This window comes from Bombus pyrosoma, linkage group LG11, assembly GCF_014825855.1.
Source record: "Bombus pyrosoma isolate SC7728 linkage group LG11, ASM1482585v1, whole genome shotgun sequence".
Classification (NCBI taxonomy): Eukaryota; Metazoa; Arthropoda; class Insecta; order Hymenoptera; family Apidae; genus Bombus; species Bombus pyrosoma.
The window spans coordinates 13,931,061-13,951,749 of record NC_057780.1 but is presented as its reverse complement, the minus strand read 5'-3'; the positions used below and the strand labels follow the sequence as shown (position 1 = coordinate 13,951,749).

Here is a 20,689-nt window from a genome sequence, read left to right as displayed (position 1 = left end):
ACTTTTCGTAACTTCGTTACGCTCGAAGGGTGCAACAATGGCCACGTGCCTGTCGTTCGAAAACATTGTACTGCCACGCTTTCGATTCTAATACTGGGTTAATGGAGTCTCCATTAATTAATACAATGCTTGAAACTGCGCCCATGAATGTCCTTAGTATATTGGTTTCTATTCTATTCTCTATTTTTGTTTAAGACCGATGATAGATAATGTATAATTGACTCATTAATATAAAGAGCATGGATGAGATTAGGTCTTCTTTTAATTTGTCGATTTTGTTTCTTAGGAACGATACTGGAAAACTGATTCGTTCTTTGATCTGTAAATAATCCTAGCACATAAATAATTTCGAAATAAATTGTAATCTATTTGTAATTAATTTATGCGCTGAATAATCGTATGATGAATAATAAAATTCAACAATGTCGAATTGTGCAAATTCGAAGTTTACTTTTTGCATTCATAAATAATTCTAATGCTTTCTTGTTGATTTTAAGTTCTCTAAACAATTTGAAAACGGCAGAACGTATCATTTATTTTCATTGTAGCCGAAGATTTTTTATTTGATCAATTATCTTTGAAAATCTATATTTACTATCCATTATAAATAATAACTCACCGTTTCTCGAGGAGGACTCCAACACTGTGGCGAATTACGACCACTATGACTATTGGTAGCTGAATTTGAAACGGAATGAAGATTCTGTGCAGTAATGTTTAAAGGTGTCACTGGATCGTCTTCTGTTGTCTCTATATCCACTTCGTCGTCAGAATTATCTTCTTTTTGAGATACCGAGGTATCCGATGGTTGTTCTTGAGTCACCGATTCAACTATCGGTGGTCCACGAATCACAGGACGAAAGGCAGACTGATGCAATGATGGATTCACCGTTGGTATAAGTGGTTCTGTTGGATTGGAACCGCTTATTGGCGGTGGTAGAGGACCTTGAAGAAAAGAAAAATGTTATGTTACGCTATGTGTTATGTTAGGTTTATGAAGAATATTAATTATTACGTTAATAGAAAATACAACGATTAGAAAGATCTCTGACAAATCTATATGAATAAGTCTCTGAGAAAAAGCTATATGTGGTTGGAAGACTTTTGATTTGTCGTTGATGGAATAATTCTAGAATAATGTGAATTAATGTAGTAGAATAATATAGAGAAAAAGATGAAGAAAAATATTTGACGATAAATCCATAAGGATTTGTAAAAAAATCAAAATGTAATATTATTAAAAAATAATGACAAAAGTAAATATTTAAAAATAAAAAATCTGAAAATCAAATAACAATACAATTTTACTAACATGCCATCTGAATGCATAATTGAATTTTCCATTCCTTATATAAAAAGTTCTACGTAAAAATTAAAAACTCAATAACTTTTCTCCCTTCCACGTTCTTCAAATGTGTATAAAGCGTCTCAAAGAAGCAGCGCTTCTTTTATATGACATTTCATAGAAATAGGCACACACAAAATATACTACGCAAATAGATAGGTACAGTTGTACATATATTGTGAGTAATCCTGGCAATGAATTCAAAACATTAACTAACGATATTTGTTCGCAGCAACGGTTAAGCTAATCCTCTAAATAGCTTGTGCATTTACGGCTAAAATTCGTTAGTATCACTGGTAACTTTTGCACGCCACTCGAATTAATGGTCGGTTCTCTTTGCACGAGAAATTTTGTCTGCTATTAGTTAAAACAATTTTAAGTGATTAATACTAACTCTGACAAGGAAATGGAAATAGCCATGTTAAATCGATCGCGCGAATACACATATGTATGACTGCATAGTGGAACGTGCATTAATAATTATTATCAAAGACCATTACCTTACACGCGTGGGAACATGATCGTTGCACCGATTAATAATTTTCGTAGCACTCTTCACATTCACATATTCCCTGTAATTATACTAATGAACTCTGCCTCCGCAATGTAATTTCTGCTCGCCACGCGTGTAATCTGCCATATTACGCATTACAATCTGCCTAAACTGCGTTATTAACTATAGAAACGCAAATCTATAGAATTTGGGCTAATTTAAATATAATAAAATATACACGTACTAGTAAAATATGTCAAATTAAAATATTCCACGGAAATACACCAGTCAAATATACCAAGTGTAATGAAATATATCATTAAAACGTGCAATTAAATGCACCGAAGATAATAGATCAAATGCAATATCAATGCCAAAAAGAAAATCTCCAAGATATCACGAACTCACCAGGAAAGAGCACTGGTCCTCTCTTAGCGAGCCACGGGAGAGCATAGGGTGAAAATGGAAAACCAGGTGTCTTGGCGGCAGCAACAGCGGCAGCCTGTTGATGTTGATGCCACACATAGTCCATCACCAAGCTTCTAGACAACGGCAGAGGTAATTCCGGAAATGGAGGGACACGTGGATGCGTGGGCGACGGCACGAGGGTCGGAATTTGCGCCGTAGGCGATGATCTCGGCTGCTTTGCAGGACTTGGAGACTCCCTTGACGTTGGATTATTAAGCAATCGCTTTCTAGTGCCGCCGTTGAACATTGCTTTCACGTCCTCCCACGCGTGCACTACCTCGTCCGGCGGATTTCCGGAAAGTTTCATGTGACGACGCCAGGAATTGAAGTTCGCCGCGTCCGGTTGCACGTATTTGTCGGATGGGCCAATTCGGTGTGAATGGAAGATGAACTTGTTGGGGGAGAAGAAGAGGCCACAGTAGGCGCACTTGATGCATTTCGCGCGCGAACTGTTATAGCGAGCTGGTAGAAACGCACCTCGACAGCCCCAGGCGCATTCGTGGTGCACCGAGAAAGCGAAGTCTTCTGGTAATCTTGAAGAAAACAGAGTGTCTTTGAATAGCGATGTGGCGATTTTAAATGTGAGAAATTTAGATTCTATGTGTTAGAAGAAATTTTATAGTTTGATATGTATCAAAATGATTAGGTTTAAATAGGTTTCAAATTGTGCATATTTTCAATAGTCGTAAAAAAAGAAACTCTGAAATTCGTTGCTTTGTCGAATTTGATAGTTCTAGCGCTAAAAATCCTTATATTTTAAGTTAAGGAATTTATTATATTATATGTTTTTATGTCAAAGAAGATAGCTTTACATGTCAAAACACATTCTATGGAGTGAAACAATATGATTCCTAACAATTTTGTGAGATAGCTTGATAAAAGTAAACCAACCTAGGCGGCGCATTGTCGCCGAGGAACGATTTGCAGAGACGCTCGGCTTCCCTTCGCGTAATCATGCCGCATCTTCTGGAGGAAACGGGCATAGCACCGGCTCGACGGAGGATTTCTAACTGGACGGGAGTGCATTGCACGCAGGTGATGCCCAAAGCTACCCTGCGATTGTGGATCTCGTTGTAACTGAACTGCTTCAGCAACGTGTTGCTTATCTGAGCCAAACATAGCCTTTCTTGACCCTCGATCACCAGGGACACGATGTGAATGCCATAGAGAGATACAGTGCCCACCTGCAACTCCTGATGGTTTAGGTTCACAACGTGGTTCTTCGATGTTAAGAACGATACTATACGAGATACGAACTACAAAGAAAGAAGTAAACAAGATGAAAATTATAAACCAAAGTAAATGTATCTTCAGATTTTATTTTAATCTTTATAATTCTATTTACGATCCTTGTATAATAATAATTTACATATAATTAGCCAGCATTGAGCGAGACAAACACGACAGTAAAGAAATATGCAATGTTAGTTCGTTTGTAAAGTGTTTCATTTTCCCTATCTCAATAAATAATACCATATAATAATATGTAATAATAATTCCCTTGATTTCGCAGAAATTTCACTATATTTTAATTTCTACAATTTCATATATAATCGAAATCTCGTATAATGACAACTTACAATTAATTGGCTAACGCTGAGACAAAGAAATAACGTTACTTTGTTTTGGGATATCGCGTTTTATCTGCCCTATCCAAATAAATAATATACAATAATAATTCCCTTGGCTTCGGAAAAATTGTTCAAAAATAATACTAAAACCTTCTACAATAATAATTCACAATTAATTGGCCAATACTGGGACAAACGCACCGCCAAAGAAATGATGCGTTTTATCTTCAAATAAACGCGGATAATTCGTGATCGCGGAACGTTCACCGGAAACAATTATAAAATAAAATCCCATAATATAAAAACACATGCGATACCTGATTGGATTTCGAATGCGACTGTGGCTGCGGCGATTGTGCTGATTTTTGGGGCGCGGTTATCGGCGGCATCGATAATACCGCCGGCCCATCCATTCTACTGCAACAAAAATAAAAACAGAAGAATATTCCTGAAATAACAATCGAGTTCAGTTTTTACAGGCACTCATCATCTCGCAAAGCTCACTTGATAAATTATTTTCTCTTTGTCTCTCATACATGTATATACGTACACGCTAATGAATGCTTTTCGAATTACATCGATCGGTTTAAATTCTGTAATATTTTTCAATATGAATGTAATAATACTATTGTTCAATGGAAAAATGTAATATGAAACGGCGTATGTTATTATTGTTCTGTATTGTTATTGTATTGCATTATTGTATGATATTATTGCGCTTCAGTTGTTTCCGTTTTGTGTTTCCATTGTAATTATACTTATTACGCTCTATTGATCATCTGACATCGAAACGACTGACTAATGAACATCATTAAATGCAATTTAGTTCGATGAAATTATTTTTGTCATGTTCTGACTATTTTGTGGCTGTTTAACCCGTTAATAACACTACATTGCGTTTTATAATTATAAATTCACCTAACAATTTTTTATGTTGTGGTTATTATCACGAAAAATGAAATACGCCATGTTTGAAATCGTATGGAGACACGATCGTAATTGAGTCTCGCAGAAGCCAAATCGATCAACTCCACTTTTTATTAATTAAATACATAAAAAAGTACACCATCGCACTCTTTCAGTTATTTCCTATAATTTCCCCATTGCCAATACCTATACGTGACAAACTTTTCCGTCGCGATGTACGAAATTCAGAATTCCTCAAACATTGCTTTATCTCCAAGCAAAGGTGGCCTCATCGAAAAGAAATCAGTGACAAAATATAAAAAGTACAGAAGAGGAAGAAGAAGAAAATACGATGGGAGAACGGGTCGCATCGGGTTCCTTATCCTCTTACACTCTTTTCTCTCACTCAGAAGATGGAGATCTGAAATAAGTGCTCGAGTGCTACCAGCAGAGCCTCTTTCCATTAGTTTAACGCGCGGCGAAGATTTCATTGAGTCCGTGAATTTTTCATGAGAGGCCGTCCGCCTACCAAATAAACCGGTGAAAAAAGGATCCCAAAAATAAAAACAAAGACAGAGAGAGAGAGAGAGAGAAGTAGAGGGAGAGAGAGAGAAGCAACCAGAGAGACGGGATGTAGATATAACAAAGAAAAAAGAGAAATAGAGTGAACGATCTGATTTTGCGCAGTCAGGATAGAAAGAGAAAGAATGATCGATTCAACCAACAGACAGAAACGAGAGAGTAAACTAACGACAACCAGAATGCTATAGAAACTAGAGAGAGATGGAGGGAACCCTCGATGTTGATTTTAATTGAAAACGCCTCCATGAAGGTATAGCATGTATACCGCTACACGTACAACGGTGCACGCAGATAAAACCCATTTACAAGCGGGCATAGCCCTGACGTAGAAGCACAGAGAGCGCCAGCGCTCCAGCAAACGTCCCCGGGGACCGTAGAACGAGGGGGTAATTCAATTTGACACCCCCACCCACGCTTAAACAAGCCAGCACCCATCCAGCCCTCAACTCTCTTCCTCTGTCTTTCTTCCTGTCCTCTATATAAGAGATATGTACTGCTCTTTGTCTATGTTTCTTTCTTTTCCCCCTTTCTTTTCCTCTGTTCTCTATATTTGTCCTTTTCTTCCATTTTGGTCTGTGGATATGTATGTTGTGTCTGTATTTCGCTCTATTTTTACCATCTTCCTCGTTCTTTCCTTCTGTTCTTCATGTGCACACACACACGCGCGCGCACGCACACACACACACACACACACACACACACACACACAGAGTATTACTTGTACCTTTTCTAGCATGATGGCAGAGGTTGTCTCTCTCCGTCGCGCAAATTAAATTCTCATCCACCGTGAAACAATGCCAGTACCCGAGCCGGAACAACCCCCTACTTCCAGTTCAGCTACCTCCCTCTCTTCAGTTCACCTGCACGGTTGGAAACGTTGCAACCCTCCATGACTGCAATCCCCTCTTCTCTATAGAGAAGACTCGGATGCCGTTGGTCAGCGGTTCGACAGATCGGACTCGAATCGACCGCATTAATTACTCGCTACTTACAATTAGTACAAACTAGAAACGGCCGCGTACGTTCTACTAATGGTCGTGGCGTTTGTTCTCCCTACTTAGTGGCACGTTCATTAGCTAATTGAATCGCGATCAAGAGAAGCGAGTCTTGCTGTAGGTTTTTTGTTGGCGGCAGAAATTATATCGGAATGGAGATTGAACAAGCGAAAGCTCTTGGATAGGAAGGGTCGTTGTCCATCTTTCCAAATTGATCGATATGAGTTACGCTCGATAGGTTAGTTCCAAGATCTTGGAAATATTTCTAATGTAAGCAATTTCGAACTTCTGAATAGAAGCACAAGATAAAGATATAGTAGAAATAAAATAAGGACCTGAAATAATTAAGACCTGTGTTTGACGATATCACTAAAAGTGCCCACAATTGATTTATATGGTTGTCATTATGCGTATTCCAAATTTCAATTGAGATTTTGATCAAACATTTCCATGTTTTCTCATTTATCGAATTTCTCTTGCAACTCTTAGCTTTTATAAATTTATACATCGCTACCTTGTACGAATGCAACAAATCGCGATTGGTTAACCATTTGGTTTATAATGAATACATTACATTTTATATGAAACCAAAAACTCTTCTAACACTTATGAACTACAGTGTATGCGTATTCAAGTATGCTTCGTTACCTAACCAATAAGATTCCTAAAAAAATAATAATAATTTTTGCACAATGAAACCGTGATCGAGACTGCGATTGCATCCTAACAGAAAAATCAGGATAAAGATAGAAATAAGACAAGAGTAGAAGGACAGGAGTCGAAAGGTATAGCAAGAGGTTGCGGAGGCAAAAGTGAAAGAGAGAGCGAGAGAGAGAGAAAGAGAGAGAGAGAGAGAGAGAGAGAGAAGATGGATAGACGAAATGAGAGCACGATGTAGTCATAATGGAAGCGCAGAGATTTAACAACGTTACAATGAACGAACAAGCTTACCCCGAGCCCGTCTCTGGACCCTCGGAAGCCTGCTGCCGCGCCGCCTCCAGAAGCCCGAGGATCGCAGATTGAATTGTAAAATAACCGAGAGGGGAACAATGCGCCTCGGTACAACATTGTGTTTGCATTTAAATAATCCGCGAGCCCGCGGGTACGCTTATCCTTGCGACTTCGTTCGCCGACTACTACCCTCCACTGCATACAACCATCCCTTATCTTGTATCGTGTCCATTTGTCTCACGTGCACTCTGCTTTTGCGTACTTATTTCTCCGTGGAAACGGGAAACATTATTCCATACAGTTACAAACAAGTGTATATATGATGGTAAAAGGTAAACAGAGGAGAAGGAGATTTTTCACTGGCTATGACATGGTACAAGAAAATAGTGAGATCGAATCTTTGTTGTTGTGTGGGAAATTTGTACGGAAGCGTATACTTATGGCTCTAGGTCTATAACTTTTTAATTTGCGGCACGTGGGCTCTTTAGGCAAGTAGGGAATTAAAAAGGGAGCAATTAATATAGAAGAGATAGTAAACGAAGTAGGAAAGGGTAGAGCTGTGGGTGAGGAAATTGGGAAAAAGGGAAAATGAAAGTGCAAACAAAGAGAGAGGATATGCAGTTAAGTAGGTAAATTAGTCAATTAGATAAACATTTATAACAGATAATAGATATATATATATGGTTAATAGTCAGATAGATGATAGATAATAAATACGTAATAGCAAAATAAGGATAAAATAAGGTTTGGTATGTAGATGATTAGAGGATAATGAATCAAAATTGTATTCATTGTATTTATAAAATATGTTTACGATGAACATAAAATAACTGAAATAGAATTCAAAAACTCAAACATAGTGCTCAAATTAATGATAAAACAAAATCTCTTTCTCTGATATTCGCTGATTGCTTGTATATATAGTTTATGGAACGATCTATCTATTCGGTTACTTTGTTAGCCGATAATAATAGTATGTTACTGATAGGTATCATAAGTATACGATTTTATCGAATAAAGAGAAAAAATCACATTGACCATTGCAATGAATAAACCTGATTATTTCTTACTTAAAAAATGAGAAAATTGTGGTGAGGCAATAAGCTCGCAGACAAACGGCAGTTTCAAATTAAAAATTCGTAATCAGCAAACAAATATAAAATGTCTAAATCAATCGACATAAGCACTAGATTATTAATTATATATTTCAATTCAATATTAAATGCTTTTATTTTAACACGAGCACGAAACTGTTTTTGTCTTACATCAGGTTTCCTTTACAAGCCATTCGTTGGTATAAAAACATCTATATTAAGATTCAAAGAACAGCTCGCTACAGTTGAAGGATTGACCCGTCGCAGCAGCGTAACAAATTGCGTCTCTTTTGTAGTCAGAAATATTTACGTTATCCTAAACGGGATGCATTTTAATTCCTTTTTACAGACGTCAAACGATGATTCGTTGCTTCGACAATCTCCCAAGAGGATTACGTAATTTAAACAAGTGCCGCCTGTTATATTCCGCATACCTAATGGAAAATACGAGAATAATAGGAGAGAAAGAACGAAGTTCAGATAACTGGACACTCAAAAATTTTAGATATTTAAAAATTGCCCCCTACAAATAGTCTTTAAAGAGAATGAAACAACTAGCCTGTAATCTTTGTAACTATCTAACAACAGTTAAATATCTGTTAGAGGAAATTTGCCTCGACTTTTAGTGCATTATCTTTTTTCCATAAAAATGCTAAAAAGACGTTATCATATTAAATATATCCCTGATTTACGAAAATTATATAACTATATCTTGGTGTGTAAAATTTGATAGATTTATCGTGTATTTTTAGAAGATTTATGACCCTAACAAATAATTATCTTAGTTAAAGTTCAAAAGAATCATAAAAGGTGAACTTGTTATGTTCTTTCCTGTATTTGTTGTTCGTATATAAATCGAACGAAAAGCATGATTGGTATGCACACGAGAAGATGGCGGACATATTTCTCGATGATGCAGATGGTTCGATGTCTCGACGAAAAAAGAAGCAATCGTTTACGAGTAGTCAAGCGAAAAATTACTGGAACACGGCGGAACTTTAGTAACTCGTGAAATTGCTCCCAGATGCTTGTAATATCGGCGAAACTTTTTCCCTGGGTCACCTGAGCCCCGAAGGCGTTCGACTAATATTAATTCGGAGCCTCTAAAACAGGTTGTTGTTTTCAAGATCTTTCGCGAGTTAAATCCAAAGCGATGCACGGCTAATCTCTGGGCAAACAGTTTATGGTGTTTGCTTGGCTATGCAACATACTATGGGGAAACCAAGCCCCCTTTCTGCTGGATATAAGCCCTCGATGTCCCGCGGGACCAGTTTACCCCCGACTCGTGAATCGGCTATCAATTTACTTAGAAACAGCCGTGAAGTGTCAGGCTACAGATTTTTATAGCGCTTTGCGTATTCTTTGAGTTGGTTAGAACTGTTGTTAAAGGAAAACAAAAAGATCGAAATTTTACAATAACGCATAGTTGGTATCAATTTATTTAAAAACGGCCTTGAAAGTGTTCAGTTGCAGATTTTTATAGCTTTGAGTATACTTTGAGTTGAGTCTTATTTAAGGATTGCCAGTATTATATTTGATAAATAGTGTTTATACCGAGAATGAGATTTTGATTTTTCATATTTTGTGTTAATGATGCTTTTGATTTAGCTTGAAAGTATTGAATGTTAGAAGGTACAATCTTTTTACTTCCAATTTGTAAAAAGTATCTAAAATATAATGAAAATAGAATAGTTTGAAATACAAATCATATTTTTATCCCCATAGGCGCTGATATTAGTTTTGCAAGCAAAACAGCATTTACATATTTTGAATAATTGCGAAAAAGGAGAAACTAAAACCCGACAGCTTTGATTTGGTTAATCATTTCCACATTTCCAAACATAAGTATCTCACCTGTTTCTTATGACAATTTTAGTAAATCAATTTAGTTAGACTTCTTTAAAAATCATAGAAAAGGTACACGTTTTACCAAACTTTGGAAGAATTTGACTTAATTAGTTCTAAAGGAAATTGTCAAATATTCTTCACATTTGTGAAAATATCTTTTTTACGGGTTTTGTAGGGATTTAACTAAATTGGTTTGCAAAAATCGTTATAGGAAGCATGCGAGGTTTGTGAATATAAAAATGATTAAATAAATCAAAGCTAACCGGTTTTAGTTTTTAGTTTTTAGTTTCCCGTTTTGTAATTTGAGAAAAATTTGATAATTTTCGTTAACTAATCGACTCACTCTGTCAAAAACGACAAATATCCAAAAATCCTAACAAACCCAAGTCAAATACAAATCAACCCAACGAAACTCCATTCAAAGCACGTGCATCTCACACTTGAGTTCTGCACAATCAACCCCTTCCACACTATCATCAATCTCCCATATCTAAAATGCGGATATTCATGCAAATTCATATTTTTATGAATTTAAAGTAGATTTATTTCACTTGTTAAATATCGTAACGAATATGTGCATTCTGTGCACTATTGAACTTTTAATTTTACAGTGGTCCGCGAATTTTCCTATTCCAATCGCACTCTTGTATCAGTAAATAAAAGAATTTCTCATACTACAAGGAAAACCTTGACATAAGATCGAAACGAAGAATCACGCACATCAATAATGATTCTATTATATTTTTTTGAAACCGGAGACATTCTTTTAATAATAAAAAGATCACGCAAGGAAAATAATAGAATTATATTTCTCATAAACGTATGAAAATCTACAGTCATTAACATGTACTTCTGTCCACTAAAAACTCAATTAATTAAAGAAATACCTGTTTAATCAAGCCTTCCAAATTTCCTTCTTCACCGATCACTGATCCTGGGTCACGTATAATCCGGCCACGAAAATCCCGCAATCGGAAATCAACCCTCTTTACTTATTTCTCTCTCTTCCAATTTGTCAAACCGTTGTATTTCGAAATATCGCGTTCACACGAATCTACATAACAATTTCTTTCTAACTTACTGATACGCGTTCCTTCATAGTAACTAAATCTACTAATATATTTCTGACCAGCTCGTCAAACCATAAGGCAATATAAGTTCCACGATAAAACGCAACGTCGCGGAAGATCGAAGAAGGCTTTAAGGATCACCACGAAAATTTCCTAGGATCGTTCCTGCAATAATTCGATCTGTAGAAAATATTTCTCTTTTCACCTCGCTGAACCACGAAGAAACGGAGGTCCCACGAAAAGGTGGAACGGACGCGGAAGATCAAGGAGTGCGTTAGGGATGACTACGAGCGACTGTCCGCGTCCAGAGTTTCGCTACACTTTCCGAAACGTTCTCGTCGTCTCTTTCCTTCGCTGTAACTCGTTCCTTCGTCGCACGTAGAGAAAAGGGAGAAAGATACAAGGGTAGGTTGAACGTAAAAGACAGAGATAGAAGAGGGTAGCGAAGAACCGCCCCCGAATGAGCTCGTCGCGTAACAACCAACCCCACAGCGACGATAACGGGGATGAAGGCGGAGCTTGGGGTAACTTGGCCGACGGGGGTGGCTGGCTCGCCTCAGGGGTAACTACAAACACGTACTTACCGAACATTATGATCATACTCGAACTCGAGCCACGCACACAGAAAGGACTTCTGAATGAGTGAGGGAGACACGATAAACGTGTACTCAAGGAGACGGTGTTTTCAAAAATGATAAATTCTTTTTAAAAATGATCGATGGAGATTTGTGTTGGAATGGTTTTTCTGATTTTTTGCGAGAGTTATAATTTACAAAAATTTTGGTTTTGTGATTATTAAACTGCAAACGTTTATACATTTATGAGTAGCATTGAAAACGCAAAAATACGCAGTATATACATGTAGTATACGAAAGTGTGTATGTAAAATACCTAAAGTACAGTGCTCGTTGTAATATTTAATATGTAAAGCAATTTTATATTTGGATTACGTTTTTTTAATTAATTTCATAGAAGTATAAGCTCGCATTAAACCGACTCGCATTACTGACCGCGGTAAGAAATTTAAAAGCTCAAAGATATACAAAAATATGTGAAATATCTAAAATAAAGTACTCATTATAATATTCAATGCATGTCCATTAAAATACGAAATTACATAAATATCCATGGTGTAATTGCGTAAAAGTCTCTATCTTCAAAAGATAAATACGAAAATCGTATTTCTCTTGGTGCTCTCAGATATCCGTATGTAGAGCACGAGCAACCTTTCACGCTTAGTCGGAGCAGCCATAACGGAATATCATTTTTTAACCATCGACTATACCCAGTGTGTTCACAGTAACGTCACTGGTGACATTAATAAAATAATGCAGTCACGGATTTCAGGACACTCGAATGCACGGGGCTGGTTGAGAGAAATCAAGGGGGATGTGAAACTGAGACACGACCTTATGTTCGTACATGGTCGCTCTCGTCTCTCTTTCTAGGCGTGTCGAGCGTGAAAGGACGCGTGTCGGAGCGAGAAAGGAATAATATAATTGGCAGGGGTCTGCAACAATATTTATTACACGTAGGGGTAGGAAAAATTCTAATGACCAACTGGGGTATAAACTGCACCAGCCTCTTTGCGGTTCGTTAAACGATATTTCGTTAGAGGGATCACGCTAGTTACTCGCAAAGATGCGCACTGACCTTTCTCCTATTCTTTTCCGTGATTCTTGTTTTTCTTTTTATTCAGTTTTTAATACTTACTTAACAGTGGCTCGATAAAGTATTCGTACACTTATCACGGAAAACTGTCATGTGTGCACTGTACGTATTACGTGGAACATTTTGAAATTTCATTAGCATTATAACGAGACGCGACTGTCATGATTGCATTAGCAAAATTTGAAGCCAGTCTGAACATGTATATAGAAGTTATATTAGGTGAAAAATTGATATGCGGTATAAATAGCATATAATAAATTTTAAAGATGGATTGAATACTGAGAGTTATTAATATTGCGGCTAATTGATCGTTTAAATGCTTTTGTCATGTGTGCGAAAAATGTGTATATTTGCATTAAATAAGGTAAATGTTGGAGGTAAGTGCAGGAAAATCGGGACCCAAGCCGGGCATCTATACATGTTCTCATATTTTAGATATTTTATATATTTTTGCACAACACATTCGTTCTATGGATTTTCGCATTTTCATAAAAATTCGCAATCTACCACTCTACAATCGCAAATTTTCATTCTCTTAGGTCATTAATAACCCGTGAAAACGACTTTTAGAGCTTTAAATAATGGAAAAAGGAAAGTACAGTGGCAAATCAAACGTGTAGCTATAATTACGCACCAACAGTGCAGCCCATTAACGCTTTGTATCCTTAAAAACGTATCCGAGCAATAGCGAATTACTCACAACGACTACCACTTATCTTCGGTATCGCGATTGGTTTTTAACAGCATCCAGCCGGATTTGATCGGTATCGTGAAACCCTCTGAAAGCCTCGTGTCTCGTACAAATCAGCCGCACGTTTAGCTGGTACAAGAAGCTGGCTTTAATACCCGACACACAGCCTCATCAAAGCGATCCTTTCAGTACCGATAGGCCACCAAGGGCTACAGTTAACCGTTCCATCTTCTTTTGTCCGGGACCTAGTTTGTGGTAGACTAGCCTCTACACGTTTACCAATAAGTATCTATGTTTCACAAAACAGAAGATTAATTCAGTATAGTTTCATCGTCTGTGAAAGATATTTGTACCTATAATTGAGCGATTAACCCTCCTTTGACGTTTTATGTTAAAATCTTGCTTTAGTTTCGAAATGAATATTGACAAAAATTTGAGTATTTCACGATCCAAGGGTCGACGAAAGAAAAGTTTCGAAATTATAAAGTTTCTATATTTGAGCGTCCCAGAAGTCAAATTGATTGATCATTATTCGATACTAAAAATACTACAAATAAGCAAAAGGAAAAAGAAAGAGAAACGAATAAATAACAAGATTACAAAATCACCGTTTCTGCGTTAAAAAACGAAAGTCTGCATTTTTCTCCAATAAATTCTTCGAAAGTCTAAGATCTTTAAGAAGATGATTCTAAAAATACAGTAAAGCTACGTCGTCCACAATTTTATTCTCGTCTACTTGTACGTCGTACTTGCGATACGGCGTTAGCATAACGAGTTTCGATTTCGAAATCGTTTGTTCGGAGGCGACGATGCGTGCCTAATTTCTGCTCGAGGGTTGCACGACGTCACGAGACGCGCAGGTTTCATAGTCAAAACGACTTGTTACATATGGGAAACGTCGACGACTAGAGACACCATTTCAACCGTGTAACCGTGCAAGTATCGCTGCGGGCACGCTGGCATACTGCACAGTCAATTAGTTTAATAGGCCAACAGTTGTTACACGACTAGAGGAGGCAAGGGTGTCCCCACATCCACTGTCACGCCCCTGAAGAATCCTATTACCGCCAATTGATCGATTTATCCGCGAAATCCCTTGCATTCTCTTTGATTTCTTCACTTCCGTTTGTAATCAGAAACTAAGAACAATAGTTATTTTTAAAATTTTTACGCAAAAGGTTATTGAACAAAAATTAATTTCTATTTAATTCCATTATCGATAATGATTACCAGCAAACGAAGAATTTTCCGACCGCCGATAGCCGTTACCCTTGGTTAAAGTAATTTCTGTCATCCATAACGGCTACCAGTAACAGACAAAATTTTGGTAATTTTTAACAGTCATTCCTGACCAAAATCATTGGAACCAAGATGCCAATTCTGCAACTCTTGAAATTTGCCATATAACCGTTATAAGTTATATATGTAAAATATATAAACAAAAATATATAATTTATTTATAATATATATATAATATAAATAAATTATGTATAATATAAATATCCCCGACTAAGGTACATCTTTGCAAGATAAAAAATGTCTCGCATATTCATATATTTCCACCTTACAAATCGAAAAAGCCAAATCCAAGAAATCCATGAAGTCGAGAAAATAGAGAGGAATCTCTGCAACGTGGAACTAACGCGAAAGGTCTACAGCATACGATAGAATACGTCTTAACAGGAAGCGAGATTTTAATTAAAGGGGAGACAGCAGAGGTTCGTTGCGCGCAAAGCGTTATGCATAATGTTATTCGGCGTATCTACTGTAATAAGTGTAATCCGCGCACCCCCGATCCTCTCGACACTAATAGTCCACGGATAATACAGATTATAACCCCCTTCCGTTCCTTCCCAATGAAACTACCCTTCGAGCTTGAAAGCCAAACCTGCTTGTCTGAACTGAACGTGTTTGCTGCTCGAATAGCAATCTGAAACAATTCCGAAGCAATCGTATAAGGTATCGTCGTGGTCAGCACTCTTCCTCCTCTGAAATCGATTCGCGATTATTCGTCTGTTTCCACGATCGCGAATTTCTCTCTCTTCCGTGGCCAGATTGCATATAGTGATTAGGGTTTACGAGATGATACTTTCTTTGTCTTACCTTTCTTTTTTCATTTTTTGATAGATAGAAGTTCTTTATAAGTTTTGTTCTCTTTTTTATATTAATATTGATAGCGGTAAAAATTTGTTATATCGTACAGAGTAGGGTACGGTTATTGGAGTCAAAAAGATGTTCGAGTTAAACTAATCCAAGAAATTAATAATTCTAGCGGCGAATTAACTCGCCTTCCTGGATTCTATTTCTTTAGTCGTCTTCATGAAAATATGAATGTGTACAAAGGTCGTTGCACGTAATACATATTTCAAATAATATCTATGTAAGACTAACTTAAATGGCGCTAATAAATAATGTAAGTGTGCGTGTTAATATTTTGACTAATTTCAACTATTAGCAGTTTACTAATTATGGTTAGGCTGCTTATAATTGCGTAATTTGAAAATATCCAATTCGGAAAGGTGTGTAATAGGAGAACACAGGGAGGCAACCCTCGGTTAAGTGTTAACTGTGCCAACAAACCCTGTTCCTTTCGCAACCCCTTACAACGTGGCAAAATACACGATGACCCTTTCCACCCTATGAACACTCGAACCTCAAGAGAGCTCGCCACTCAAACGATCGTAAACAAACTTCTGATCTCGTTTTAAACGTTTTCCACGCGTGCGAATCAACGGTCGACTAGCGAATCACTGCAAACATTTCCTTCTTCTTAAAATACGAACTTTATATCCGTACAACAGGTTTCTTCTTTTTCGGGCTTGCTAAAAGAAGAATTTATATGGAATATCTGTTTCATATCGATTAAAGAATATTAAAGAAAAAAGAATAAGATATGTATTAGGTTGTTCGAAAAGTATGTAACAAAATTTAAGGAAAAGTACATCAAGAAAAATGTAAAATGGAGGTAATAATATTTTATAGAAGAGAAAAGAGAAGACCGCATTTAACATTAATATTTATTTTTAGTGATTTAAATTTTACTTATATTTTAATCTAAATTTTTTAAAACGTAATATTGTATGAAACACGAAGAAAGCACAATAGAAAAACTGAAAATATCTTTTAAACTAATCACATATTTTCACATACAAGTACTTTAGTGTCTCTTTCTAGAGAAAAAAGACTCATCGATAATTTGGTATATAAAAAAAAGCTCTGAGAAATTAGAGCTATTAGAAATGAACTTCCTTTATTTGTATCTCTTATGATAATAATAGTTTTTTAAATTATTTATTAGTAGAAGGTTTGTGAATTTGCGAGTAGAAACGAGCAATATCTTTGCAGTATGATAACAAAAAATTAAGCTCCGTAGTTTAAACTGCGTGATACTGGGCTATTGATCTGATCTAATGCATACCAAATTTTGTAAAAAGTAATTTCATGTGAAGGTCATCACTGATATAACATCTCTACACGACAATTGACGTAAGATCATTCATGTTCTCATTTAATCATTCATAACAATCATTAACTAAATATATTAATAGAGTATGATAAATTTCATAATAATTTAATAAATACTGTAATTGCATTTGCTACGTGTATGTTTTATCACAATTGAAAATAATATAGGATAGAAGGAGAGTTTGGGAAAATAGTCCCAACTAGGCTAGGTATTTAGTATTTCAAGGTTTTGTTCGTGGTTGCTCGTAAAGGCTATAATAGGTATCGTCTACAATAGAATATAACCATCGGTGGTAAATTATGTGGGGCACGTGTCCTGGCATAAGTATAAAGAGATTGAGCCAAGCTTTTGTTCGATCCGTTTTCGACCACGTCTCGAAAACGTGTCGAGTTGAGGCATGGACATAAACGTCTCAATAATGGCTTTATTATGCGCTCATTTATACACGTTTTCGGAGAAATATCAAATAAATATGCCTGTCAGGGGAATTTGTTATTTTCTTCTACAATACATATGTATTATAGGTTTATTTGAATATTTTGTTAATGCTCTCTGGATTCTATGAATTTGCTTAATATCTTTTTATTTTATTCTTTTTTTTTTTAGTGTGTGACATGTATAAATTGACGTGTATTATTTGTCATTAGAATAATATTAATTTGTGGAATTAAAAAACTTTTATTTTTTTTTTTTTTTTGTCATAAATACAAAAATTTATTTATAGAATATTCTATTAGATATGAAACTTGAGAGAAATATTTAATATAAAAATATGTTTTTCTGTACATTATATTGAAACAGATTTTGAAATATAAATTATACTTTACAAACGCTTTCCGGAAACATTCGTTTTATTAAAAATAAGATATGATATAATTTTCGATATCCATATTATTTAGAAATTAAATACGTGAAGCTCTTCGTTAACTTCTAATTAATATGACACTGCAGAATTGTTCTATTCGTTGTCCTAAATTAATTGATATTGATACAATGGTCTCCTGTCTTTTTTTTCCAAAATTCTTTGTCATGTGATGATACATTTTCATGTTATGGAGTTACCTACCGTTTAAAGCGAGAGCAACTAGTAATGATGTTGATAATTTGAATATGATACATATTTAATTTATTGCTGATACAAGACAATTTACCAACAATTGTATATAATACTTCTGAATTTATCGGCCGAAGGGAAAAGTGCGTCTTATTGATAGAGTGTAGATATTTCAGACTTCGTTTGTGATCAGTCAATTTCAGAAAAATGGTACGTAAATTAGTGCCACTGGTTAAGAACAGAATAGGAGTGACATATAATGCTTTTTCGTGTCCAACATTTTAGGGGTTACCTGACTCTCTTACCGTTTTTATGTCAAATGCGACATTACCGATTTAGTGGTTTGAATTAAAACTAAAGTCTTGTATGGTACGCATCCCACGACATTTTTACGATATCACACGGCGTCCCATAACAAGTTATCAGTTCATAGCTTAATTGTTATAAATTTATTAATTTTAACATAGATGTTATGAATTGATTGTTTAAACTTTATAAATTAATGACTTAAGTGCTTTAAATTATTAGCATGAATATTATAAATTAATAATTAAATAGTTAAGTTGTATTGTACAGTCAATACATTGACTAATTTTGTTAATGATGATACCTGTTTGGTCGGTAAGTACTATAGAAGCTAGTTTACCGCATATTGGTAAATACCTATTGTATCTAACGGTAACTTAATGGTGACATTTGCATAATACATTTGTACTCATAAATTAAACACATCAATTACATTTATTTCATATTTTACAATTTAACGATATTTTAAATAAATTGAATTAAAAAAAATTATTTTACATTCGTTTTTTATGCTTTATCGAGCTCAGTCGATAAGTACCATAAGACGTAAGTGACTTGTTCTTAGTACTTGGTCAAGAGATGTATCTACAATAATACATACTTAGTTTCCTAATTGTGAAGTTTGTTAAGAGTGAACACATTAGGGGTTAATAAAAGTACAAAATAAATGTTTTTAAAAATATTGTACATATATTTTCCGTGTCCTCTTTACGCTGATTACATATTTGACACAAAATTTGACAGCGTTTCTCGAATCAGGAACAGCATCATAACCACCCCTTACCGGCCGAATTAACAAGATAAAGGAATAACATTTCCACAATTGCTAGAGGAATGTTTCTATACATTCTCATAACGATAACCTGAGAAATATGTTTTTCGAGTTTTGAAACAAGTGTGTTATATCCTTTTGTAGAAAGAAAGACCAATCGGAACTGTGCGTTCCTTGTAATTGTCTACATTACTACATTATCTTCGACATCTCTTCTTTGCCATCAATGAACACAAATCCGGTAAGATAAATCGGAAGAGATCTAGATCGTTTATTGCAAGGTGGTAATGACTATTTTGACAGCGGCTCGCGCTTCGACCATCATAAACTGTTCTGAACGATGCCTCTTCCAGCCCCATTGTCGACGACACCAATTGGAATCAATATTTACACTCAAGCCCGTGTAAGCCATGGATTACCAGAGGCTCAACCGATCCTTCCAACCCTTTCTCGATTGAGTCAGCACAGTCAGCGACCGTTCACTGAGAAATTTTGCTTGAAAAGGGTCCCGTACACGCTCTCGTTGTTAAACAGTCTTTTTCGAAGCAATTCAAAACTGTGTGCCTTCGGTTGAGGCCAGTTTGAGCGATATATCAAGTAGTCTTTTTCAAAAGTACTCAAAACGATCAAAGGCCACTCCTATGCTTTTGAACGATTTTTCACGCCTTTGAAAAGGGGTCCTCAATCCAGGAGTTAGGTTAGGTCCTCTCATGGTTGGGTATTTATACGGGGCGAGCATGGAACAATATGAAATTTCGTCGATCGTTATTGTAGCGTGTTCAACTGGATGACGATCGCGATGCATCGGTGCACACGCGTGAAAGCTGCCCTATTCGAGCCGTGGATAATTCGGAATTGGATTATCGCGGCCGATCTGGGAATCCACGGTCGTTCTTTAATCAAATAGATATAAGATAGGGAGAATGACGCTGGTTTGTTCCTTTCGAGTGGGAAGATGGGAACAGAGATTTTTGGAATTTATATTTGAAGCTGTCTCGTATTGAAATTTTAGCTGATATTTTTAATTGGCTACTAATACTTTATAATCGAAAATACTTTATAATTGCTTCAATAGTTTATTACATAATAACAGATAAAAATCTAGATACAGTTACAAACAAATATTACATATTTTTAGCAATCACGCGCAGATAATGGATCAGTAATTTCTTCTAAAAACTATATAAATCGTTTCTCACAAAACTTACTTTCTAACAAAATTTCCCGCGCTAAAACTTAAACGAAATATTCCTCGTCGCTGTAAACGCATCGAAAGTCACAAAGAATTTCTTTCTCAAGATGCAAATACAATTTGTACAAATACATAACCACTATACCTCATTGCCAAACCTCTAAAAACACTCTTAAAAAATAGAGTAGAAAATAAAGAAGCTTAAGAAAAGTTC

General features: G+C 35.9%; 1 protein-coding gene across 1 annotated transcript; it reads right to left on the bottom strand.

Annotated features, from left to right (window-relative positions):
• Positions 1-601: 601 nt before the first annotated feature.
• On the bottom strand, positions 602-4,290 carry LOC122572395 (SKI family transcriptional corepressor 2). Its single transcript, XM_043737319.1, has 4 exons — positions 4,195-4,290; positions 3,198-3,499; positions 2,247-2,839; positions 602-945 (listed from the first exon to the last, which is right to left on the bottom strand). The coding sequence occupies exons 1-4, from the start codon at positions 4,288-4,290 to the stop codon at positions 602-604; spliced, it is 1,335 nt and encodes a 444-aa protein (XP_043593254.1).
• Between the last annotated feature and the right edge of the window lie 16,399 nt (positions 4,291-20,689).

Coding starts and splice junctions, on each gene's coding strand:
- LOC122572395 (XM_043737319.1), bottom strand. CDS start 4,290: ATGGATGGGCCGGCGGTATTATCGATGCCGCCGATAACCGCGCCCCAA. Junction 3,500..4,194: donor CGCATTCGAAATCCAATCAG/GTATCGCATGTG, acceptor CTAAACCATCAG/GAGTTGCAGGTGGGCACTGT. Junction 946..2,246: donor AGGACCAGTGCTCTTTCCTG/GTGAGTTCGTGA, acceptor CTTTTCTTCAAG/GTCCTCTACCACCGCCAATA.